This window comes from Adiantum capillus-veneris, chromosome 8 (genome assembly GCF_014529385.1).
Source record: "Adiantum capillus-veneris isolate H3 chromosome 8, ASM1452938v2, whole genome shotgun sequence".
Lineage (NCBI taxonomy): Eukaryota > Viridiplantae > Streptophyta > Polypodiopsida > Polypodiales > Pteridaceae > Adiantum > Adiantum capillus-veneris.
The window spans coordinates 129,708,315-129,734,385 of NC_140938.1; the positions used below are offsets into that span (position 1 = coordinate 129,708,315).

The following is a 26,071-nucleotide window of genomic DNA, read 5'->3' on the forward strand; positions in this document are numbered from 1 at the left end:
AGAAGATGGATATGTGATCAAACCGGCCTATATGGACACTCATTTATCATATGGGATACGATGTGCTATTAGTCAGATGCGCACATCATTGCATCAGCTAGAGATTGAGACTGGAAGATTTAGGAGAGTACCATCAGAAGCAAGGATATGCCAATTGTGTCATATAGAGCCAGAGACAGAGTTACATCACATTTGTCATTGTCCAATATACTATGAGATACGAGGCCGCTTTCACTATCTATTCAAAGAGGGCTTTGGACCATTGGCTAGAGTCATGAGATATCAGGATCAGAGATGCCTCGGATTGTTTTTGCTAGAGCTGCGCACACATGGAGAGTCTCTTGAAGAGACCAGGCAATGGGAGACATTCACAGAGGGAGATCACTGACTTCTTTAGAGCAAGGACTCAGCAGCCAGATGAGCATGCTTCACAACAGACTTCAGAGCCCACTTCTACCAGAGGCATATTAGTGGACAGAGCCGCTAAGCTCGAGAGAGCTAGGCCCACATCTACGAGGGTGACCACCATATCGACAAAGGCTCCATCAGAGAATCGAGACTATCCTAGCACATGGGAGATGCCCAATACAACTATTTGCAAAGGCAGATATTGACGAAGCTCTTCAACGACCGATGCAATACTTTCTCGAACAATGCCCAATGCCGAGCATCCTCAGGCATGGTTGATGATGATGATGATGATGATTTCAGTTTGACGATTTGTCTTTTAGTTTAGTCTTTCACTCTACTTCATCTTATTTTATTTTATTTTTGTGACAAGACATTAAATTAGATCCACAAGGATTGTATCAGTTTGGTCTCATAGGTCATTTTGCCTTTTTGAAGACGTTTAATATAACATTTCATTTCTCTCTCTCTCTCTCTCTCTCTCTCTCTCTCTCTCTCTCTCTCTCTCTGTGAGTATAGGGTCATGACCTCTCTAGGGATAACGCTTAAAATTTTCTTCTTCTTCTTCTTCTTCTTCTTCTTCTTCTTTCTCTCTCTCTCTCTCTCTCTCTCTCTCTCTCTCTCTCTCACACACACACACACACACACACAAAGTATCGTAGTAAAAAGAACTTGACATGTAGTATCAGGGCAGGTTAAAGAAAAATTGGTAGTCCAGAAATGTTTCAAAGTATTGAATAAGCCATGGAAGCCCTACAGCAGCAGGGGAAGGGAGTGGATTGCTTTACAAGGGTGCCCATAGGTGAGGCACCGCCATTAGAAGACCGGAGACCTAGGGCCGCAAACAACTGCACACTCAAAACTCTACATCGCCAAGATTACAAAACCTTACTCCAGAGGTTAGAATGTTTCGAGATACAAAACCCAAAACAAGATGAGCATTACATTAGAGCTTCTTGTGCACAAAAAAATCGGAGGATTGGGAGGATCATTCATGTAAACAATAAAATCTCTCCATGGCCAAGACTACACACAAAATAAGCATACATGGCCAAGAATACATATCTCTGAATCAAGAGGTTGAAATGTCTTGAGATACAATCCCCCTAACCAAATAAGCATTACATTAGAGTTTTTTGTGTACAAAAATTAGAGAATTGGGAGGATCGTTTATGTAATGAATGTGGTGAAGCTAAAATATCAGTAATAGCTAAGTGGGCATTCCTAGAGTTGAGCTGCCAGTTGCTCCCTTTCGAACAATTGGCAAAAAGAGTAATCCATTGGTTAACTTGTACATCAGTGTTACACGAGGAATTTCTGAACTTTATCTACCAGATCCTCAAGCTCCTTTTCCTCACAACCTGCTGCACACACACAGACCAAACACCCTGGAGTAACTCTTCTTTCCCCTGCTGTTTACAATCCGTCGTATTGACTGGATCAAACCTCTCTAGGTAAGTAGCTGTCTCTTAACACTTACCTATATCACGGAGACATCGATGGAGCTTGAATAAATACTCCGCATTCGGCCCTGATGGACCCACAGCCCTTGCTATTTGCCTGAACCACCATTACCAGATGTGTCATTGAATAAGAAACAGAGTCCAACGGACGCTTTTATCCACAGAGCTCCTACCATGCCATATCTTTCAAGGGGGCTTCACCCAAGTAGTACTTATTTCTGTTTCTGTCTGTTGATGCAAGATACCTGTTGTTCCCGTATCATGTATAATTAGATAAGTATTGAAAGACAAAACTCCAAAACAAATATTAAAACTTACACTAGAACTCCGCAGATGGCTGGCTCACTTGAATGAAGGTCCTGTAAAATCTCAAAACCTTATAAACCTGTACAAATGCACTAGTCTAGCACTACGACAATCTTCTAGGAGTCCACCGTTAGGCTTGTAAATGCTTTTCATAAAGATTACAGGAATGATCAGATTGCCAAAAGCTTTTATGTGTGGAGGTGCCATTGCGTCAAATGCATGCATAAAAGACTTCCACTAACCGTATATAGGTCTAGATGAACTCGAAGATCATATTCCTTCTCTCTAAGCTCCAAGTACTACAATTTAACATCAGCAAACATATCAGAAGTCTTACAGTGAACACCCGTTCAGACAAGACATACCCTATCTTTTATGTACATTCTAGGTATGATAAGAAAGCACAATTCGTGCATCTCCCCACATATGCAAAATTATGTTAAAGTTCACCAGCATCACATACAGAGAAGAGAACTGTGGATACTGCTGTTGCCCTTGGACAACACTCACTCTTTTCACATCCCTTGGTAAAGGCATCAAAACAGAAAATTCCCCCCTCAAGCAAGGAACATCTGTGACTTTTCAAGAATGAACCATGTATACAGTTAGATGAATTGAATACTGTGTATTTTTTATGCTCGTGGTAATCATCTACAAGTTGGCTATTTCCGACTACCCATCCGTCTGTACTGTGAATGAAACGAGGCAGAAGCCATGTGCCTATATTCTCCCACATTGCTCTCCAAAACAAGCTCGCAAATTTGGGGTCTCTGTCTGACACTAACGATTTAGGCATGCCATATAATCTGAAGATATGCAAAACGAACAATTAAGCCAATGGTCGACCTTCACTGTCTTCTTTACTGGTACATAGTGAGCCTACTTGCTAAATCTATCAATTGTGGTCCACATACCATCATGCCCACTCTGAGTCCTCAAACGATCAAAAGATAAATCCATTGGTACACTTTCTCCGGAATAGCTAGAACGCTGCAATCTATGAAGGTCCCCAAGTGAATAGAACACCCTTCTGAGTCAAGGTATGCAAAGGCAAAGCAATCTCCACAAATTGCCGAATGAACCATCGGTAATATGAGCACAAACCCAAAAAGCTTCGCACACCATGAACGATCTTTAATTCTGGCCAATCCTAAATAGTAGCTATTTTCCATCTTCATTCCTTCGGCTGAGATGATGTGCCCCAAAAAGTGTATCTCTAGACTCTGGTAGAAAGAACTCACTCTTCTTCTCGTTGATGACCAAACTGTTTCCGCAAGCCTCCAAAACCTGTAAGAGATGTTTTATGTGTTCTTCATTCTTGGAGAATATGATGATGTCATAAAGAAGGTGCTCACAAACTCCCTATGCTCTCGAAAAATCCGGTACATCATTCTATTGAGCCTGTAGGAGCATTTGAATGGCATCACCAAATACTCCTAAATCCGAAAGATGTCCTTAACACAGTATTGTATACATCTCCATAAGCGAGCTTGATCTAATGATAACCACTTTTCATATTGATTCTGCTGAAACATGAAGAACCATGTATCTGTCAGTATATTATCGACCCTGGGTATTTGTCACAAACGGGGCGCATAGCAATATAAAATATACTTGGATAAATAGAATTTATCACTTAATACAGAAGCCAAAGTATATAGAGAGAAATAGAGATAGCGAGATAGCGATAGAGAGAGAGAGAGAGAGAGAGAGAGAGAGAGAGAGAGAGAGAGAGAGAGAGAGAGAGAATAAAAAGATTGACAAAGTATTGGGGACCAATAGATGGGCTGGTCCCCCCCCCCCGTAACAGTATCTTCATTACTAAGGAGAAATCTATACAAGCACTTGAACCGAACGTATCACCACTTTCGTTCTAGAACATGACTCGATGGTTCCTAGAAGCCTCAGCTTCCTATTCCTAGGGCAACACCCTATTCCAAGGAGCTTCCGTTCCTTATTCTGAATCCTCAAGAATCTAAGTTCGCCTCTATATCTCACCTTCCAGACTCGGGGCATGGAATCCCTGCAACTCTGTTCTAATTCTACTCCCAGAGTCCTCTTCCTGCAGAACAACTCTGCTTTCTCAGACACGAAGTCCTTCCTTGGGAATCTCAACTTCCGGATCCCAACTCGAGAGTCTACCTCTCTCCGATCCGTGGATATCTATACTACTATAATAGGGGGAGGGATTCCGGGTCCCCCTCCCTGCCACATGTCATGCTCTCTTGCATCCAACCACAATCAGAACGCAGGGAGGTCAGTGTGGATGCTGCAACACGCACAGTAGGAACGTCTCAGAGAGTGAGAGCCAGTGCGCCTACTTATACCAGAGGCATCGTCCGGCATGCTATCCGAGGCATTAATGAATAGTGGCCTGGCGCAAGCGTCAAGTAATTAATGGCCAATATAATTCAATACGGAGCATTTCTTCTTCAGTGTGCAACGGTCGAAGCCCCTCGATTGGAGCGAGTCTATCTCTTCAGCCCTCCAACGGCTCCAGGCTCCTATCAAGCGCTTGCTGGTTCTGCTCTGCTCTCGACTAGCTGCATTGCCCTTCGTCTTCACGTCCACCTGCGCTTCCTTGCACACAAACGAGGAGGTTATATGTTGCCGCCCATTATTCCTACCCCCACATCCGGTATTGTCTTCTCCCTAGACACCTTTCTCATCATCTCCACCTTGTCTTTCCCACACAACACCCCCACCGACTTCCCCGCTAGAAACGTGCAGAACCCTCGGCCCCTGCACTCACCTGCAGTTCAATGCTAAATACTTCATTCACACCCACATGCTCCTTAATTCAAGAAGTATTCCACCATCAGTACCCTTCGCTAGGAGGTCACCAATAGCAGTTTGTGTAATTCACCAATACCAGATAGCATTGGCTATCCATATCCTCCAAAAAGAGCTTCGGCAGAATTAGAGCCTTGCTCACACTACTCACATCGGGCAGTCGAAGCCTCACCACCTCGCCAATTGCGCCAGTGTCTCATTTGGACAGCCGAAGACATGCTCGACGCTCCAAAAGATAGGAGTCGTAACAAACAATGAAATGGCCCTGATCACGGGACTGCGAGCCTGCCTCCAGAGCAAGCAGCAAGAAGTAGGAGAAATACATTGCTTGCTATTTGCGCTTCGTATGACAATTACATCGGCTCTTCTGTTGTTTGACTAGGCTGCATGCACACATGTCTTTTCAACTCTCTCTCTCTCTCTCTCTCTCTCTCTCTCTCTCTCTCTCTCTCTCTCGTTAAACGACAAGCAGTAGTAAAACGCTGAGCCGCTGAAGCCTCTTTCATGCGGAGTGTCCATTGCTTGATAAAGCCTTCACCTCAAGGCCAGTTGCATCTGACTATCATTTTGGAGTTTTAGCAAGCTCGCGTAGTCCGCGCTCTCAGAAGACAAGGTACTCTCTGTAAGGTGCAGCGGAATGAATGTTGTATTTTCTCAAGATTAGTGATCTTTATTGCTCAAGGTTCCTTTTAGTTCTTAGGGAAAGAGAGAGCTTTTCGTCTTGTAGAGTGCTGTGGTCACGAACAAAGTGAGTGGATATTGTGTGTGCAAGAGAATGAGACTGAGAGAAGGAGAGAGAAGAGATACGACACCGAGAGGTTGTAAAACCCTCCCCCGAAAGCCCCACTCTCGTCGGGGAGAGTGGTCTACTTTGATTGCACGAAGGTGTACAATGCGTATGCAATGGACTGATGCAATGGGGCTATGTCGATGACGATGACTTCGTGGCTGGAAATTTGGATCTTCTATCTGCTGATTTTCATGGACTGTTTGGGGGCTGAAATGGGCTGTTTCTACTGCTGTCTTAAGGCTGAAAATGACTGTTTTGTCGAGTTGAATTGGTGACGACAAAACGCTGCTGTATCTGCTGATAAACTCCAGCAAATGGGCTGCCTTTTCCTTGCTAAAATCCCTGCTGTAAAACGCTGATAACCTGCTGTAAAACGCTGAATAGTGGAGGCCAAAAATGCTGCAGATCTCCAAGCAATTGCTAGCGTTAGTAACTTCTGGGGACTGATCAGCGGGAAGTGAAAACGCCAAGCCTGAGAGGTTGAGGGATGGCGATGGTTGGCTCTGGAAACGCAAAGGAAGGGGAAGTCTAAGGCGATGGCTGGAAACGCTGTGGAAGGGAGTGGCCTCGCCAAGGGGTTGGAGAGGGTCTTGCTGAGAGAGGGTTGGACACCTGTTGCTTGGGGAAGCCTGCTGTGCCTTTGCTCATTTGCCAATTTGTGCTAACTTGGGTTTGCTTAAATATTAACTTACTCAATTTTCCCTACTGAGTACCCAACAAAAGTCACTTAATAAATAAGTAAAAAATGTTAAAAATAGGGGAAAATGGGATAAAGTCATCTAAAAAACCCCCAAATTGACTCTGATGGAATCTGATGGAAATGCTTATGCTTATGCAGTGTGCAACCAGAGGATATGCATCTACACTGAGTGACTAGGCATGCACGGTCTACGAATAGACTCACAAAAGTGCCAGATCACTTCTAATCTAACTTGACTAGACTTGACGAAAACCCTGCTATGGTGTAGCTTGTCCACGGACACACAGAGTTGGGATGTGTCACGTGACATCCCCTCCTTATTAAAGTGAGGTACCGGTACCGAGCTGCATGGCTTCCTTGTAGTCTACCAACAACTCTAGATAATCCTTGAAGAACTCTTCGTCTACCCACACCGCTTCATGGGTTCCTCGATCTTTGAACTTCAAAAAATACTATCATACTTGTTTCTTTGAACCATGGCGAAACCAATGCAACAAGACTTGCTCCAGCTCCATGACTTCTGCTTCATCTATGATCTCCGGTTCTTCTTTTTCCGAAACGTCCTTTGGAGGTGTTCCCTGAAACACTTTCAACCAAGAAACATGGAAAACGTTGTGCATAGACCATGAGTTAGGCAATTGCAATTTCATTGAAACCTCATTAATCTTTTTGATGATTGGAAATGGACCATACATACGAAAAGATAACTTAGGACATTTCTTTCCAACTTGCTTAAGATGCTGTTTCATAATTCGTAGATACACCCAATCTCCTTCCTTGATCCAGACCTCCTGACGATGTTTGTTAGCCTGTCGAGAATAAGATTCCTGAGCCTTGCTTAGCCGAAGCTTCACACTCTCAGAAATCTCATCCAATGATTGACTCTCAGCATTGGCATCCGGCATTTGACTGACCAATCGAGTCAACAGTGACTGGAATCGGCGGCCAAAAGCTGCCTCATACGGAGTTCGACCAATAGCAGAAGAGAAGGAATCATTGAGAATAGCCTGTACCAATGGGAGATAGAGCTCCCATTGAGACTGTTGATCATGAACATAAGATTTCAACACATCAAAAGCCAACTGATTACAAATTTCCGTTTGACCATCTGACTGTGGATGAAAAGCAGATAAAAAATTCAACTTTGTGCCAAAATTTTCAAAGAGTGCACGCCAAAAGTTGGACGTAAACTTAACATCCCTATCTGAAACAATGGACTTTGGCAAACCACATAGGGGGTACCAAACTTTATGAACAATCGTGCATCATCTTGTGCAGTAATTGTGGCCTTACAAGGAATCAACATGCAAAATTTGCTGAAACGATCAACAATAGTTAAACATTGAGTGTTCCTTGAATGCTGACTTGGTGGTAAGTTAGTCACAAAATCCATAGAAATATCCTGAAAAGATTCCTCGAGAATAGGCAGCGGAAGCAAGAGGCCTTGCTGCTTACCCCGAGAAGCTTTTACTTTTTGACATATAGTGCAATGTGTGACATAACTAAACACATCTTTTCGCATTTTAGGCCAATAGAAAAATCGTTCAATCTTTTCCAATGTGGTGTTCATACCCCTGTGCCCACCCGTGAGAGAGTTATGTGCATCATGCAATATGGCTGGCCTGAGAGAGAGCAACACACATAGACGCTGACGAAAAAATAACAATCCATCACGAATGAGATAGTTGCTGAGCCCTTGGGAAGCAAGAGCCTGCAACCAATACTTACCAAACTCCAAATCTGCATACTGATTCTTCATGCTGTCAAAAGACTCACCCTGTATAGAAAATGTGGTTCTTGACTGAAGAGCCAAAATCTGTCCTTTGCGACACAACGCATCTGCAACAGGGTTAGCTTTTCCAGGCACATACACAATCAAACCGCCAAATTGCTCAAAAAATTGTGACCACCGCGCTTGGCGATCACTCCAATGTGCACTAGACATTTACTGTAGCCACTTGAGGGCTTCATGATCTGTGCGCACTGTAAACTCTCTACCATACAAAAAATGCTTCCAATGCTTAAGAGAGTGAATGACAAACAAAAGTTCTTTATCATAAACTCAATAATTCTTTTCCACACTATTGAGCTTCCTGCTAAGGAAAGCTACTGGGTGACCATGCTGCTGGAGCACAGCGCCTATGGCGACATTGCTCGCATCCGTCCATACCTCAAAGGGGTCATCCCAAGAGGCTAGGATAAGACACGGTGCTTCTGTCACCGCAACCTTGAGAGCTGCGAAAGCCTCAATGGCTGCCTAGGACAAGTCTACGCGCTGACGGCGAGTCTTTACCCCTTTCAAAACATCAGTCATAGGTGCACCAATGCGTGCAAAATTCTCTATGTGCGAACTATATGCTTGACATAAACCAAGAAAAGAACGCACATCATATGCAGTTTTGGGCAAATCCCAATTACGAACCTGTTCCACCTTCGCGGGGTCTAGCTTGACGCCTTCTGCAGAAATGATATAACCCAGATAAGTGACTTCAATAAGAAAAAATTCAGACTTCTTAGCTGCAATGTACAACTGACACTCATTCAAACGAGTTAGTACCCTTTCAACATCTAATTCATGTTGCTCCCACAATGCAGAAAAAATAAGAATATCATCTAAGAAGATGAACACACATACGCCTACCATATCGCCGAAACGACCTACCATGAGACGATTGAACATACCCACGGCTCTTGTCAATCCAAAAGGCAGAACAATATACTCCCATTGCCCTCGCTCGGTGTGAAAGGCGGTCTTGAAAATGTTGCCTTTGAATACCCATACCTGATGGTATCCACTTTTGAGATCGACCTTGCTGAAAACCTTTGCCCCATTGAGCCTATCCAAGATATACTCAATGCGAGGCATTGGAAAGTTGTTCTTGACGGTCATCTTATTTAATGCCCTATAATCAACACACAAACGAGACGAACCATCCTTCTTGCGAACGAACAAAATAGGAGTAGCAAAAGGACTTATACTAGGACGTATGAATCCTCTAGCCACCAACTCCGTGAGTTGTCGCTCTAACTCTTCCTCTTGTGACTTGTTTAAACGGTAGGGAGCCTTACTAACCGGCTGCGCTCCCTCCATAAGCTCCGGTGGGAGACGAGGTGGAAGATCATCCTGCAAAAAGAGATGTTTAAATTTCGTAAACAACTCCAAATACTTACCTGGAGTCTGAATGCTCTGGGAAACTGAGGCAGCATATATGAATGCCGCTTGTGCTCCTCGTCGTAATTCACGCTTTACCTGCACATGCGAGATGAGAGGCAAAGAATGCAAGCCCTCCTCAGCACGAATGATGAGGGGGGAATCTGTTTTGGTATGCAAAGTGAGAGTTAGAGCCTCCCAATCAACGAGAGGGTTCAATTCACGAAACCATTTCACGACTAATATCATATCACATCCTGAGAGAGGAGACACAAGAAATTTCCTACGAAAAGAAGCTTGCTGAACGGTAAATATCACATCAAGGCATTCCTTCGTGATGCGAGAGTCCATCCCAGGAGCGAAGCCAGAAACCTCGATAGGAGATTTCTGACTAACCTCTAGGCGGGCTCTCTCAACAAGAGGGGGACTAATCACATCATGCATACTGTCTGGATCAAACAATATGATAAAACGCTGTCTTTTTACATGACCATAACACTTCATAAGAGATTCATCAATGTGTGTGTTAGAGTCATGAGAAGATGCAGGTTGTGTTGTGACAGAGTTTGTGGTAGTTGTGGGTACCTTTGGTTCTTTAGGTGGGACTGTTTTAGGACAGGCCTTCTTAATGTGACCCTTGACATGACATTGAAAACATCTACCTTCTTTAGCATAAATCACTTGTTCTTCGGCCGTGATGTATCCTCCTATAATTCCTTGTGAAGCTTTTTCATCAGGGGTGAGCTTAGGTTTTGCAGGTGTTTTAGCTTTACCCTTAGATTCATTATTAGTGTTCTTTTCCGAGGAATTAGAGGAAGAAGGGCTAGAAGAATTATCATTCTTACCATTCTTTCCATTCTTACCATTCTGTGTGTTCTAAGAATTCTGCGAGGTTCCTTGAGAAGTCTTGTTTTCCTTAGGCTTTCCTTTGTTGTGCTTCATCTCGTGGGTGAGAGCAATTGCTACCGCTTTGTTGAGATCGATTGGATCGAGTACCTCGACATCATACTTGATATATTCGTCCAATCCGTAAAGAAATGCCTCCTTGCGCTTCTTATCCGATTTGCGTAATTGAGTGCCAAGCTGCAAAACACGATTAGAGAAAGATATAACCGGCATACCGTTTTGCTTGAGAGCTCGCCAATCGTCCTTCAATCGTGCAAGGTACTGAGGTGGCATAAACCGCGCCTTAAGCTTGTCTTGGAAATCATCCCAACTAAAAGAGAGGGGCGTGAAATCGTCGACTGCCTCTAGGTGCGCGGCTAGCTGTGCCTCTTGCCATGCCTGGTACCAATTTATGGCATCACCGGCAAGGTACATAGCTGCCGTCAAAACTTTGCTATTGCCTGTTTTCTTAGTTGTCGCAAAATAAGCATTAAATTGATGCAACCAAGAATGAATAATAGTAGCATCCATCTTACCGTCGTACTTACTGAAAGTCAACTTCTCTGTGACTGGATTGTGTGAATCTGCATCGTGGCTTGCGCCACTTGACGAACTCCCACGATCTTTGGGTGGTTCGGTCTTCGAGACTAGGATTTGGGCAATAAATTCTTGATTGCAAAGCTCCCTTTGAGCTTCACGCTCGGCCTCCTTTTCTGCTTTTCGTTCATTTCGTTCAGCGCGCTCGCGTTCGAGAGCAAGTCGATTTTCTTCTTGTTGGGCGGCAAATCTTGTGTTTCTTTCGTCGTGCTCGCGGTCCTTGGCTGCTTGATCTGCGGCCATTCTTGCAATTCTGTAGTCGCGCTCACGGTCCTGAGCAAGGCGATTTCCTTCTTGTTTTGCGGCAAGAGCAACGCGCTCGCGTTCTAAAGCAAGGCGCTTGTCTTCCTGTCTATCCATCATGGCCATCATCTGCTTGACCATTGCCTCCATAGGGTCTAACGTAGATGGCGAAGGGGGAGGGTTGGAAAAATCTCATGGTGGGGAGAATCCTTCGTCGCCTCTCTCATGCTCATCACATGAATGCGAAGTATCCATGCCACTTCGGGTGACGACCATGCACTATGATCTTGGGGTCTTAAGCTCGCGAGGAACTTGGGTTCTTGAGGGTCTTGGTTCTTGGGTTCTTGGGTTCTTGAGGATCTTGAGATTCTTGAGGATCTTGAGATTCTTGAGGATCTTGAGATTCTTGAGGTTTTCTTTCGCTTGCAAATCGCGTTGGGGAAGGATCTTCTCTTCACCCGAGTTCTACCCTTTTCTGTGGGCGCACCCCTTGGCGGCCTTGCGCTCACACCAAGGTTGCTTTTTCCCACCTCACGTCGATTGGCCGGCCGCTAAGTGCACGGTCCGCTCTTAATGAGTGAAAAGAGACACAAGGGGAGGCTAGACAAGCCCTTCTTTCTTGGGATTCCTGTCACTCTTCAACAAAACACGATTAGGAATCGACACGCCCAAGCGAACTTGGGTTCGTGCGACCGCAACAAGCAAAAAAAATTCTTGTGGTTCTTCCCTTGAGTAATGCAGAACACTTCCAAAGCTATGATACCAATGTAAAGTGCAGCGGAATGAATGTTGTATTTTCTCAAGATTAGTGATCTTTATTGCTCAAGGTTCCTTTTAGTTCTTAGGGAAAGAGAGAGCTTTCCGTCTTGTAGAGTGTTGTGGTCACGAACAAAGTGAGTGGATATTGTGCGTGCAAGAGAATGAGACTGAGAGAAGGAGAGAGAAGAGATACGACACCGAGAGGTTGTAAAACCCTCCTCCGAAAGCCCCACTCTCGTCGGGGAGAGTGGTCTACTTTGATTGCACGAAGGTGTACAATGCGTATGCAATGGACTGATGCAATGGGGCTATGTCGATGACGACGATGACGACGACTTCGTGGCTGAAAATTTGGATCTTCTATCTGCTGATTTTCATGGACTGTTTGGGGGCTGAAATGGGATGTTTCTACTGCTGTCTTAAGGCTGAAAATGACTGTTTTGTCGGGCTGAATTGGTGAGGACAAAACGCTGCTGTATCTGCTGATAAACTCCAGCAAATGGGCTGTGTTTTCCTTGCTAAAATCCCTGCTGTAAAACGCTGATAACCTGCTGTAAAACGCTGAATAGTGGAGGCCAAAAACGCTGCAGATCTCCAAGCAATTGCTAGCGTTAGTAACTTCTGGGGACTGCTGCCAGTGGGAAGTGAAAACGCCAGGCCTGAGAGGCTGAGGGATGGCGATGGTTGGCTTTGGAAACGCCAAGGAAGGGGAAGTCTAAGGCGATTGCTGAAAACGTTGTGGAAGGGAGTGGCCTCGCCAAGGGGTTGGAGAGGGTCTTGCTGAGAGAGGGTTGGACACCTGTTGCTTGAGGAAGCCTGTTGTGCCTTTGCTCATCTGCCAATTTGTGCTAACTTGGGTTTGCTTATATATTAACTTACCCAATTTTCCCTACTGAGTACCCAACAAAAGTCACTTAATAGTGAAAAATGTTAAAAATAGGGAAAAATGGGATAAAGTCATCTGAAAAATCCCCAAACTGAATCTGATGGAAATGCTTATGCCTATGCAGTGTGCAACCAGAGGATATGCATCTACACTGAGTGACTGGGCATGCACGGTCTACGAATAGACTCACAAAAGTGCCAGATCACTTCTAATCTAACTTGACTGGGCTTGACGGAAACCCTGCTATGGTGTAGCTTGTCCACGGACACATAGGGTTGGGATGTGTCACGTGACACTCTCTCTCTCTCTCTCTCTGCTCCTTCATTTTGTTTGTTTTTCACTGCGCAAGTTCACTGGATTCCCTCTCATCTTTCTCCCTCATTACATGCATGCACACAGTGACATGTCATACTCAGGCACAACCATTGCAGAATGCAAGGGAAGAGAGTTTTGAAGTGTTATGAATGGAAGTAGAGTTGGTGGAGGAGAGCTGCCAGAGAGTTCAATGCCAGGAATCTTAAACCGTGGGACCGATCCTGATGCACTCTCTACTCTCATAGTCAGTGTTTCTCCAAAATATGCAATATGTGTTATTTCTCCAGCTCCTTGCCTGCACCCATCCATCCACCACAAGTCTTTGGAAGGTTATTGGGCTAGGGAAAAGAAGCTTATTTCTGGTTGTAGCAGTACCACACCTATGGCAAGCAAACCCTTCACAACTTGCAACTTGGACAATCTCTTGCTTTCATCTTTTTTTTCTTAACAGTGTTTGTTTGTGTGTGTGTGTGTGTGTGTGTGTGTGTGTGTGTGTGTGTGTGTGTGTGTGAGAGAGAGAGAGAGAGAAGCAAAAGAGGAAGATTAGGAAAACCACATGACATGAGACTTCCGATAACATTTATGAGCTGTCTACTGAGAGCTGTAACTTTCGAAGGGGAGAGAGAGAGAGAGAGAGGTGCTGGGATCTCCTTGCTAAACCACATAATGAGGCAAAGCCGCTGTGCAGGTGGGCTTAAAGCCCAACGTGTTTTTTTGATATGTTGTAGTGTTTCCGCTCACAAGTTGCCCCATGCATGGCAAGCCTTGCATTGATAAGTCCATCGATGTTGCGTCGCTTCTTGCTTCTCACTCACAAGCTACCCATGCATGCTATAGATGATGATCAACCAGCTGGAGTGGGCCTGCTCCCTCCCTCCCCCTCTCTCTCTCTCTCTCTCTCTCTCTCTCTCTCTCTCTCTCTCTCTCTCTGTGTGGCCGAAGCAACTACCTCCTCCATGTGCAGGTGTGTGTGCGCGTGCACATGCCCACCGTGCTCATGGGTGTCTATGCCTACGCCCTGTGTATGGCGTTGCTCAGCACAGTTGTCCGGTAAATGTTGTTGTGCGATCGCTCTGAGCACCTCGCCACATGCCAGTTGGTCGCTCAACAAGAGCAGGGACGTGCCACCGGCTTGCAGCAGCTAGGGGGGAGGGGCTACAATAACTGTCAAGCACTCAAGCAACGGAGGGAGAGAGAAAGAGAGATTTTTTGTCATTTGTGGGTGGCGGCGACTCGGCAACGGACCTTGCAAGTGAATTTATTTATTTTTGCATTTAGAGTATTTTTTTAAAAAAAAATTATTTTCAATCATTTTATGATAGAGAACAACAAATTTTATTCATTTTCAATAAGTTTTTTAAAGAAAAGAAAGAGATAAAACATCTTCGAGAGAGAGACATAGCTCAGTGCCGGGGGATAAGAGCATATCAACAGACATGTGATCATCTACATAACAAAATCCGTCGATATAGCTTTCATCCCTTTGTCATCGTACTGCCAGACCTTAGATATAGAAAACTCACCCTCTTCAGCCATCACCAATAACTCTCTCATTTCTAAACCTTTTTCCAGATCCATGCAATCAATCTTAATGTCGCCATCTTCAGATGGAGCATGCACTCCTATCTCTGTTTTACCAGAAACAATTCTCTGGGGTGGAATTCCGCCACTCCGTGTCGCCTGTCGTCTCTCTTTCTCTCAGTTCAATTGTTATTGAAGTGCTAAAAGTCTGTTCAGTTTGTTCTTTTCTATTGGCACGTGGTGCCCGTCTTGTGACATATAGTGGTATCAATGCTTAGAAGATTCTCCTCCTATGGAGGATTCGATCTAACTTTTTACAGCACACATGCGTTTTTGCAGTGAGTCCGACAGATAGGAACACATCTGTCCCACTTCTGCTGGATTACAGTGGTATCAACGCTTAGAAGATTCTCCTCCTATAGAGGATTCGGTCTAACTTTTTACAGCGCACATGGGTTTTTGCAATGAATCCGACAGACAGGAACGCATCCGCCCTACTTCTGTCTTGCGAGAGGAAGAAGAGCATTCCAATCCTAGTGGGGACACGAGAGAATCAAGAGAGATTTTAATGAGGGCATTGGACAAGCTTTCTTCTGACGATTTAGGAGAAGACCAGGGAAGCCTACAGTGGAAGCCCTTGACAAATTGGAATACGAGCGGAAACTTCAAGAGACACTTGCGCTAGGTGGCTTGTCAAATATTCCAAGTATTTGAATATTTGAAGTATGCGTAGAATCATCCGATTCAGAGGTTTATGATAGCTAGCAAAAGCCGTCAAAACACTAATCAAGTCAGCAATGAAGACCAAGGCCAAGTGAAGTGCAGAAAGTCAGAAGCTTTATTCCAAGGAAGACTTTGATGAAGCTCTTGAGATTAAAGTCAATGAGTCGATGAAGTCTCACAAACATTTTGGGAAGGGTGACAAGTCAAAGGAACATGTCGGCTGCTTGGGTTGGAAATCTACCTTAGAGGATCTTACAGCAAGGGGATCAAAGAAATGCAGCAGACATGTTCACTTTGAGGATGATCATACTTGTTCCTCGTCTACTAGTTCTAGTTCCAGTTTCAGTGAGGTTGAGAAAAGATGGTCAAAGAGAACTTAAGAAGAAAGAATAAGAAAGCAAATCAAAGAAAAGCAAGTCTAGAAAGCACAAAAAGCATTTTGTCAATTTGGGAAACCTCTTCCACCTTTGACAATTCAGATAGTGACACCCACACTTTTGGTACGTTTTTTGGCAAGAAGAAGAATCGCCTACTATGAGCTACCCAATACAAAAACTTAGAAAAGAAGAAGGGGAGAATGGAGCTCAAGGATGGTGGCCAAGTGGTGAAGTTCGATACTTTTTCCGGTTGCATAGACACTTCCCGAGCTCTTTCCTTCATACAGCATTTTGACATCGCTTTCTCTAGAGGCAACTTTTCAGAAGCCCCTAAAGTACGAAAGGTAGCATCTTTTTTGAAGGGGACCACTCTCACGCGGTGGTCTACTCTTCTGCTTTACAACAAAGAAGTGGATTAAATTCTAGAAAATTGTTTTCTTCAGTGGTGGACTCAAAACAGTACGAGGCCAATGTGATTACAACTTGGAACTATCTAAGGAAGCGGGAAGATGATACTTTGGCGACCTATAGTCAATGTTTTTGGGATACCTTTTTGCCAGTTGTTTCTTTTGGAAGGTGTCTTGTATGGAGCAGATGGAGCCCTATTGTTGTGGATTACCTGAAGAGATCCGACGACATTGCTTAAAACATAAATCCAAGATTATCAACAGCTTATGGAGCATGCGATGGGTAGATTCGATGCATTCAGGCTCTTTGACTTATGCTACAGATAATGAGTGTCCAAGGCATTTGAGAAAGACTCTTCTAAGGAGAAGACAAGAAAAAGAAGAAAGCGACAAGGCCTAAATTGACAAAAGAGCAACGCGGAGAGTACTACAAGGAGGGAAACTGCTATGGATGTAGAGAAGTCGGGAAATATTTTGTCACAAAGTGATGACGCGGCATGACCACCCGGACACCTAGCAAATAAAAAATTGACCTTATAAGTTGTTCCGGAACAGCTTATTGGCCCGATGGGGCCCTTGGTGACACTTATAGAAATAAAAGAGAGATCGCAAACCTGCTAACGTGGATAACTATACGGAACCCCCGCAAATTGTGTTGACACGTCAATCAGCAATACGAATTTTTGCGTTTGCGCTGACATGTGCTGATGTGGCAAGCTATACGGATTTCCGCATTTTTCTCTCGCAGCTTTTGGGCCAATAGCTTTTGAGTTTAAAGCTTTTCATGTAGTGCTTTTGAGAGCCCTTGGGGCCTTTAAATTTGTAACTTGAGGGCCTCCTGGACTCAGTTTGCTGACGAGCATCTGAGCAGAGAGGACCTCGGAGTTGTACTTTGCTCAAGCATTAATTTAAAAATAAATACCAAAAGGGGCACCAGACTTTGGGGCCAATACCTTTGGGCACGGAACTACGCCGAGTTGTGTCGACTCTATTTGTTTTTAAGTGTGAAGTGTTTTATGTGATTCTCTCATGTGTCGTGCCAGATTTCCGACTTGGGGTGCCCAAGTCTATTACAATATTCTAGCAAAATGTTTAACGAAAGAAACAAAGGAGAAGCTAGAGGATAAACCAGAGAGTTCTAAAGCGGTAGAGAAGAAAGGGAGAAAAGGAAAGACAAAGGCATGATTTGTTTGAAATTTCGTGGGGGCAACCTTAGACCAAGGGGATGAGAGTAAAGATCTATAGAGCCCGGGGCTTAATGCGAGGAGGCCCTGATATTTTTTGATGGAGGAGTTAAGGCCAACTTCATTTCAATGGAATTGATTGGCAGCTTGACTTGGAATTACACCTGAAGAAATGGGACCATAGTTGATGTAGTTCTAGCAACGCTATGGCATGACATCGCCATTGCACCTGTCATTGGCAAACTTAGGCTGCATTGTCAGGGATATTTAGGGCATGTAGACTTCCATATCATGCCTCTCTAGGGGTGTGATGTACTTTTGGGGATACCTCGGTACCACGAGAACATTGCCGTGGTTGATTATTAGGCAAGAAAAGTTACATTGATCATCCTTGATGCAAAGCTATTAGGCAAGCCCGTCCCATTGTATTGACTCTCGCCACTTCAAAATTAATGAAACGTAGCCTGTTTGTTTACTTGATTTTTTTTGAGAGATTGGGAAGAACATAAAGGTTCAAGTTTGTCAGATTTAGAATTAGAACACCAGAATTCCTTGCAAGCTCAAGCCGATTGTTTCTCTAAGGGTTGACTTGAGAGCTACTTCCTAATAGACCTGAGGATTACACAGTTGATCTGATTCCTTGTAGTACGCCATCTAACCGGCCACCTTACAAAGTGAGCAAAGCCCATAATGAAGATATAATGAACCAGTAAAAGAACTTTTGGAAAAGGTCTAAGTCAGCCAAGTACCTCACCTTTTTGTTCGCTTGTGCTTTTTGTTTTAAAGAAAGATTGATCTTGGAGAATGTACATTGACACATAGGGCTCTTAACAATATCATCGTTAAGAATAGATTTCCAATACTGTTGCTAAATTGGCTTTATCTGATAGAAAAATAAATGAATTATTGGATTTACAAGTGAGAGGGTTTTCTCACTTGGGACACCAAGAAAAAAAAAAATTCCAAATGAATTATTGGAATTTTAAGTGAGACGGTTTTTTCTCACTGGAGACATCAGAGTACAGATATTTCTAGTGCGTCATTCAGAGTATAGCACTGTGAACGGGAATATCTGTAAGGCCACAAGGAACGGGTACTTTTGATGCGTCACATCGGATGGGTGACAGGGAGCACCGGGAAGAAGTATTCGACCATCCGGGAATGGATGCGTTATAGGATGGGTGACATAGATCATCGCGAAGGAGATTGTACCGTAAGTTCAGTAGGAAAGGACTAGGTGAGGGTATTCTTGATGCGTCACAAGGTGGGTGATGGGGCATCAGAAAGGGAATATTCCATAGTCAGGAGGAAATTCTGCACTGTGTTAGATTTGTGCACAAGGATGAGCAAGCACTTGAATGAAGATGAGTTCAAAGGACACTTTGAGCAAATACAGTTTCTTTTTGAGAAAGAAGGTTACTTTTCGCGAAATCAGATACTTTCCCGCGAGGAAGTCTATGACTGCATTGCATCTGTGCATGTGGTTGCATCCAGGGACGCCTGGGAAGTGCTGTGTATGCATTATTTTCAGCTTTTTAGGTTTGATTGAGTTTCTGGGAAAGTTCAGACATTTTTAAAAAAAAGGCCGGCCACCCACTTATTAAGTGGGCAGAGCGCTCTTGGGCCTGCACATTGGGAAGTTGCTTCTAGCACCCTTGCCTACACATACACACACACACACACACCTCAATTAAAATAAGCCAAAAACAAATCCAACGCCGGCTGCACCTCCTCCAAGAAGCATGCCAGAGAATGAGCCCTAACCTCATATTTAAAGGCCCTTGGCTCGAAAAGTAGTTACAGTGAAAAGCCTTCAAAACTCCAAAGCTTCTGGTCCCAAAAGCAATGCCAAAAGCTGCCAGCGTAATTTACGGAAATCCGTACAGCCTGCCACGTTATCAGCTAGCGCAAAAAGCGGAAATCCGTACAGCCTACCACATCATCATGCCAACACAGTTTTTGGAAATCTGTCGTACAGTTGCCACGTCATCAGCTTTGCGTGAGTGTGTGACATGTGTGAGTCTTGCTTTATTTTAATCCCTTTATGTCACTGGAGCCCCATTGGACGGGGTCCCCATAAGTTGGTAGGGCTTCTTCTTCTATTACTTGATCTTCTTAGGGTTTAGGCCCCTCGGCCAACATCTGTAAGTTGGCTCCATTCTTTAGGCTTTGACACGTCGGTAGTTTGTGACATCTCCCCTTCTTGAAAGAGAGTAATCGTCCGTGATTCCAGCATATTTGCAAAACAACTCAAGTTAGCTCAAAAAAAAATTCAAGGGACATTTCAAGGGACAATCAATTTGCTCTTTTTGTTAAGGAGTTAGCTTCTCCTTTCTGCTCTTTTGATCAAGGAGTTAGCTTCTCCTTTCGGTTGTTTTGATCAAGAAGTTAGCTTCTCCTTTCGTCCATATCGGAACTCTTGATATTCCGGCGTAGTAAAATTAGCCATCACACGCAGACCGTACTGATCTTCCACGGGTGTCTTGATGCACTAAAAAATTACATACCCAAGCAATCTCATCCAATTACGAATATTCAGTAGCTGGCACATCATAATGCAACACAAATGCTTACATATGCATGTTACAAGACATAGAAACATAAAGCTGCCGATGAACACTCCTCCCACATAACCTAACAAGGTCCGGGCCGGGAGATATTCAACGACTTCCTCATCACTCCTCCCGCAAATAACCTAAAAAGGTCCGGGCCATGAGATACAAACAACCAAACGCCCCCCAGACCACAGCCTGCGTCGTTTGGAGGTGCTGAGAGTAACCACTGCTCAGACTTCTTAATACTCCCCCCGTAAATAACCATGCAGGAGCAACAACAATACTCCCCCCGTAAATAATCACAAGGGTCCAGGCCATGAGTTTAAAAAAACACTTTTCAATCATTCAATACTCCCCCCTCAAATAACCATAAGGGTCCGGGCAATGAGTATGAACAAGCATTTTCAAACACGATTTCTCACTACTCCACCCGGGAGTAAAATCACCAATCATTGAAACCAGTATTAAAACCAGAGTCAAACGATTCAAATTGGTACCAAGACAGGTTCAAAACATATACCATCCATTTCAAACAAATTCCAAACAGGATCACCAAACAAGTTCTCAAACAGATTTCAAACTTAAAAAGCAATCTCGACATTTGCCAAGCTCAAAAAGTCGACTGACTTTCCATCCTAGAACCTGCACCAAAAATTAGGGTTAGGTTCATTCCGTAAGGTCGTCGTCGAGCACAACATGGTCCATCAGCTCTTGGACAGACAGTGTTTGTTTCGCGGCGATGGTAGTCCCAAGATAGCAATTGCATCAAACCTCCAAGGTTATCAACTCGAGAAGAGACATCTACTAAGAGATGTCGAGAAATTTCAAGATATAATCTGTTAGGGTTTCTATGGCAAGCATTTCAGGATACCCCACTCTGCCAGAAGTTGCACTCCGAAGAAAGATGTTAGAAACCATATAACTTCGGGCAAAAAATTTTCTTGAAAGCTTACCAAGTCCTTGGAGGTGTGCGGCTTGGTAGCTATAGACATCTGCATGATACTGTCTCTGAGAAAAACAGCAACCTGAAACAAATCTTGGATCCTTCTCTTGCAAGTGATCTTAATGGCTTATGCATGAGGGATGAAGACGGGAGCGCGCCCAATGCGTGATGAAGTAAGGGTGGGAGTGGCTAATAAGTCCGGGGTCGGAGCCGGAGATACCTCAAATAAATTTCCAGAGGGGTCGGAGCCAAAGATACCTCAAATAAAATTCCAGAAGTCTCTCTGGTTTGCTCTGTCTGCTCTTTCGTGGGACCGGTATGCTTTCAGAAAAGCACATGCTTGATGCTCTGATATCACTGTCATAAGACGGGCACCACGTGCCAATAGAAAAGAACAGACGAACAAACTTTTAGCACTTCAATAACAATTGAACTGAGAGAAAGAGAGACGACACGCAACACAGAGTGGCGAAATTCCACCCCAAAGAGTATTGGGCCCCAAACCTTGGCGCCCCTTTTGGTATTTCTTTATATTGCATCAACACAGTACAAGCCGGTACTCCAGACTCTGCACCTCCTCCAGGAAGCATGCCAGAGGATGAGACCTAACCTCATATTTGAAGGCCCTTCGCCTGAAAAGCAGTTACAGTGGAAAGCCTTCAAAACTCAAAAGCTTCTGGTCCCAAAAGTAATGCCAAAAGCTGCCAGCGTAATTTACGGAAATCCGTACAGCCTGCCACGTCATCAACCAACGCAAAACGCGGAAATCCGTACAGCCTGCCACGTCATCATGCTAGCGCAATTTTTGGAAATCTGTCGTACATCTGCCACGTCATCAGCTTTGCGTGAGTGTGTGACATGTGTGAGTCCTGCTTTATTTTAATCCCTTTATGTCACTGGGGCCCCATCGGACGGGGTCCCCATAAGTTGGTAGGGCTTCTTCTTCTGTTACTTGTTCTTCTTAGGGTTTAGGCCCCTCGGCCGGCATCTGTAAGTTGGCTCCATTCTTTAGGCTTTGACACGTCAGCAGTTTGTGACACTATAATCCAGCTTGAGCCTTGGACACCCAAGCGAGAATCGACAACAACACACGGACAAGAATTGGAACAAACCTAACACTAGAACTGAAAAGAAAGAAGAGTCGAGTCGACATGGAGAGGCGAAGTTCCGCTTACAAGGAGCTAAACGAGCAACTGGAAGTGGAACTGTGGAAGAGACGAGTCACGAAAGAGATTCTCAACTATTCCGAAAGTGATCGATGAATCAGTAAGTTGAATCTGGTGTGGAGCCTTTGAAGACTAGAGCCTTTCACCATGTATGCTTTTAGGCCAAGGGCCTTTAAATAGATTGCCAACACCACTCTCTTCAGCAAATTAGCTTGGAAGCACTCCAAAGAAGGACCCTTAGACATTGTACCATGTGAAGCATTGATAAAGAAATACCAAAAGGGGCACGGGCCAGTGCATCTGGGGATGGAACTTTGCCATCCCATGTCAACTCTCTCTTCTCTCTCTTTATTTCAAGCTTTCTGTTGCAATTTCTCATTGTGTTGCTGTAGATTTCTTGCTTGGAGTGTCCAAGCCTATTACAACGTAAGTTTTTGGCAATGCTTTTGTCCAACCTCTTCTGTTGTCCAATGTCCACTTATAAGTTATGCCACAGCATCACATTTGTGGCATACCCCCCCTCTTGAAAGAAGAGTAATTGCCCTCAATTACGCCTGCAAAACCAAACGCTAGCTAATTTGATGCTAACTCTATGCACCCATGCACCAGACTGCACATATCTAGCACTTGCAAAAAGACACGAGTCACTGAACCCACACATCATTATCCCCGTCGAGATCTCAAATATGAATCACGATCATTGTAGCTTATCTAGCAATCACATCTAGACCGCGCTGATCTTTTCACAGATGTCTTGATTTACTAAATCTCGTTGCTATCAATTTCACATCACTCGTCGGGTGAAACTAATAAAATGTTGCAGTTGTTGCATCTTTTCGACACATACTCATACACACATGAGAGGACACATGTAACAAGTTCTTTTCAAGAATTCTCATTTTAACGTACATCTTTTCATAAAGTCATTCCGCTGAATATTGTCAACCTCTCCATACCTCTAAAATCTCATAGAGAAATTAGTGACTTCATTCCATCTAGGTGATCTGTGACAAAGGAGTGTGTGGCTTCTCTCTTGTGTAGCACACACCGCACCAGATTCAGCCCACTGATTTGAAGTGCACGTAAGGAATAGATGGTGCTAAACCTCAAGGTACAGCTCTGGTAATTAATGAGAATTTGCAAGTCCTTCTCCATCCACTTTGCATCAAGAGCTGGATAGTTCCTGAACTTGACCAATATCAGCAGATTAGCTTACCCTTGAATTTCCTTGTCACAAAGTGATGACGTAGCATGACCACCTGGGACAGAGGATGCTGTTTCCGCAGATTGCGCTGACATGCTGACATGATAGCAGAACAGATTTTCGCAAATTGCGCTGACATGCTGACGTGGCAGCATGTATGGACCTCCAAGTTTTGCATTGGTATGCCATGTGGCAGGCTGTACGGATTTCCGCTGGCTACTTTTTGGGCCAGTAGCTTTCAGCTTTTCATGTGATTGCTTTTGATTTTGAGGTGTCACGTGCGCACTTTACTTGCACTACACGAGTCATAGTCTAGCATGAGTCTAGCTTAGGACAAAGCCTGGCACTTTGTGAGCCTCTAGCAGGACGTGCATGTCTAGCCCGGTCATAGTTGCATACCCTCTCTTGCACAGAACAGTTATTCCAGCAAATAGCTTTTGTGCCATGTGAACCACCTCTTAGTTGACTTGATTTATTAAGTCATTTTCAGCATGTTTTTAACATGGTCGTGGGATTTCCTTGTAAGCCTGCTTGACCCATCTCTAGGCACCTATAAACGGCAGCCATGGCCAGCGCTAGATGGCAGAAGAGGCAGCATTTGCAGAGGAACCTGCAGACCAGGAAAAGGCAGGCCAGCATCAGCGTTTTCAGCCCTGCAGGATCAGCGTTTTCAGCCAGGGAAAACCAGCATTTTCAGCTTTGGACAGCCAGTGTTTCCAGCTATAGTAGATTCCAGCCCTAGCCTCGTCATGGTTGCAAACCCCTTACCACAAGCCTCGCTAGCAATTCGGCATTCAGTCGTCGACCAGTCGTCGTCGTCGTCGTCGTCGTCGTCACCGTCGTCGACACAATACCCCAGCACCTAGTACCCCTTGTGCCTTGTCTCGGCATAAGGATCCACAGACCTCATTGTCGTCGTCAACATAGATCCACCGAACAGTCAAGAGGTGCTGTCCCACCCAAAAACGCAGCTGCGAGGTGATGAAAATGCTGCTGTCCAGCAATTTTCAGCGTGCTCCTACGCCCCCGGCAAGGGCTGGAGCGGTGCAGAGGGTCTGGGAAGGATGGGGAATCAAAATCACAACCTCTGATAGGCTGATGACAAAGAAAACAGCAGTGCGGAATGGCTATAATCTGATGTATATGGAGAGGATTAGGGGCCGGTAAGGCAGCGGATGCCAAACCAGGGATGTAAAGGCAAGACCAATAGGGTGGGAAACCCAGTGCTCCCTCCATGCTGCTGAAAATGTAGGTATGTGCTCCAAACAACGCACCAGCACCGCAAAACGGTGGGAACGCCTAAAACGCAGATGGAGCAGAGGAGGGTTTTCGCGACGAAAGTGCCTGAAAAGGCTGGCGCTGGCTGCCAGGAGGTTGATCACCATGTGGAGCTGCAGAAATGCAGGTGGAAAATCAGCATGTCCCATCGCTTGCCTCGCTGATGCAAAACGCTGGCTGATCTTCTCGGGAAGGAGAACCTGATGCAGAAGGTGATGCGCCCAGTCCCAGACCATGAAGAGCTGAAGCTCTGATACCATGTGAGAGTGCATGTATGCGGAAAAGAGAGAGAGAGAGAGAGAGAGAGAGAGAGAGAGAGAGAGAGCACAACACCTGTGTGGGAAAGGGGGCGATCAGCCCCCCACTGACCTACAGCAAAAAAAACGCTACTCTATCAGAGAGAGCCAGCGTAGGATACAAAATGTCAGATGATATAGGATGGGTGCCTCCCTGGCCCCATATATATATGTGTGCCCAAGGTAGGCGGAAACCCCAAACCTGGCCGGCCGGACAAAAGGTGCAACCTATGCACGGGTGGCCAACCCAGAGACATACTAGCCGTACAAGTATGCCGTAGACCTATGTGAAGCAGCAAAGTGGTGTAAATCTAACATATGGGTCACCTTGCCCTCAAGTAGCTCTGCCTCTGCAGTAGTAGGCATGTTGGTAGTGGGAGGCGCTAGTGGGCAACTAGAATCTATGGTTGGGTGAGTAAGATAGTAACAACGAATGGGGTGAAGGTAGAGGTGGCCATCGAAGTGGGCCTTGTGTTAATTGGAGGCGCAGCAATGAAATTGGCCTGTAGGGCGGTAGACTTTGGCTTCCACCAGAAACTTTACTTTAGACTTTAGGACAGAAAAAAATTGAAAATAAAACCTATAACTGGAATTAACACTTCGAACACACACGGCTTGGAAGCTAGAGCGCTACCAAGCAGACGCCGACAACCTATTGGCCCCAAAGACTGGCGCCCCTTTCGGTATTTCTTTATTCTTTTCAAAGAGGGAATAAAACCTACGATTTCCTACAAGCTGTCCTGCATAATCCAGGCTGAAAAAGACCAATTTTGGCCCAATTTCAATAGCATAACCGTACTAGGAAACTTCACAGACAAAATCTCCACGCACTGAGTGACTTTCCTAGTGCATACAGACACTTTACAAAACCTAGCGAGAATCTGCAGCACGCTGAATTCTCTGTTTTCTGCCCCAAAAATGCGCCAGATGAGCTGTTTAATGATCCCCTCGCACCTCTGGACCTCCTTGGGGTATTAGGATCCGTTAGGGTCAAAACCCTAAACCTGCAAATTTACACAGCAGGCTGTAATTTCCTGTTTTGGGCTCCGTTTTGCAAGCGGAACGCATCCGTAGCGAGCCCTCGTACCTCCGCCCCTGTTGGGCTACTTGCCCTCTGAATC

At 44.7% G+C, this 26,071-nt stretch overlaps 1 protein-coding gene across 2 annotated transcripts in view; it reads right to left on the bottom strand.

Annotated features, from left to right (window-relative positions):
- Positions 1-1,377: 1,377 nt before the first annotated feature.
- Positions 1,378-26,071, bottom strand: part of LOC147452959 (gamma-glutamylcyclotransferase 2-3-like) — a 39,579-nt gene continuing 14,885 nt past the window's right edge. Inside the window, exons 4-8 of one of the 2 annotated variants that reach the window (XM_086518508.1) lie at positions 2,420-2,476; positions 2,190-2,230; positions 2,045-2,116; positions 1,889-1,968; positions 1,378-1,772 (exon numbers count right to left, since the gene is read on the bottom strand). In XM_086518508.1, the coding sequence (XP_086374634.1) occupies positions 1,711-1,772; positions 1,889-1,968; positions 2,045-2,116; positions 2,190-2,230; positions 2,420-2,476 (312 nt within the window). In that variant the 3' untranslated portion in view covers positions 1,378-1,710. The remainder of the gene's footprint in view (positions 1,773-1,888; positions 1,969-2,044; positions 2,117-2,189; positions 2,231-2,419; positions 2,477-26,071) is intronic. The other variant, XM_086518509.1, reaches the window with a different exon arrangement.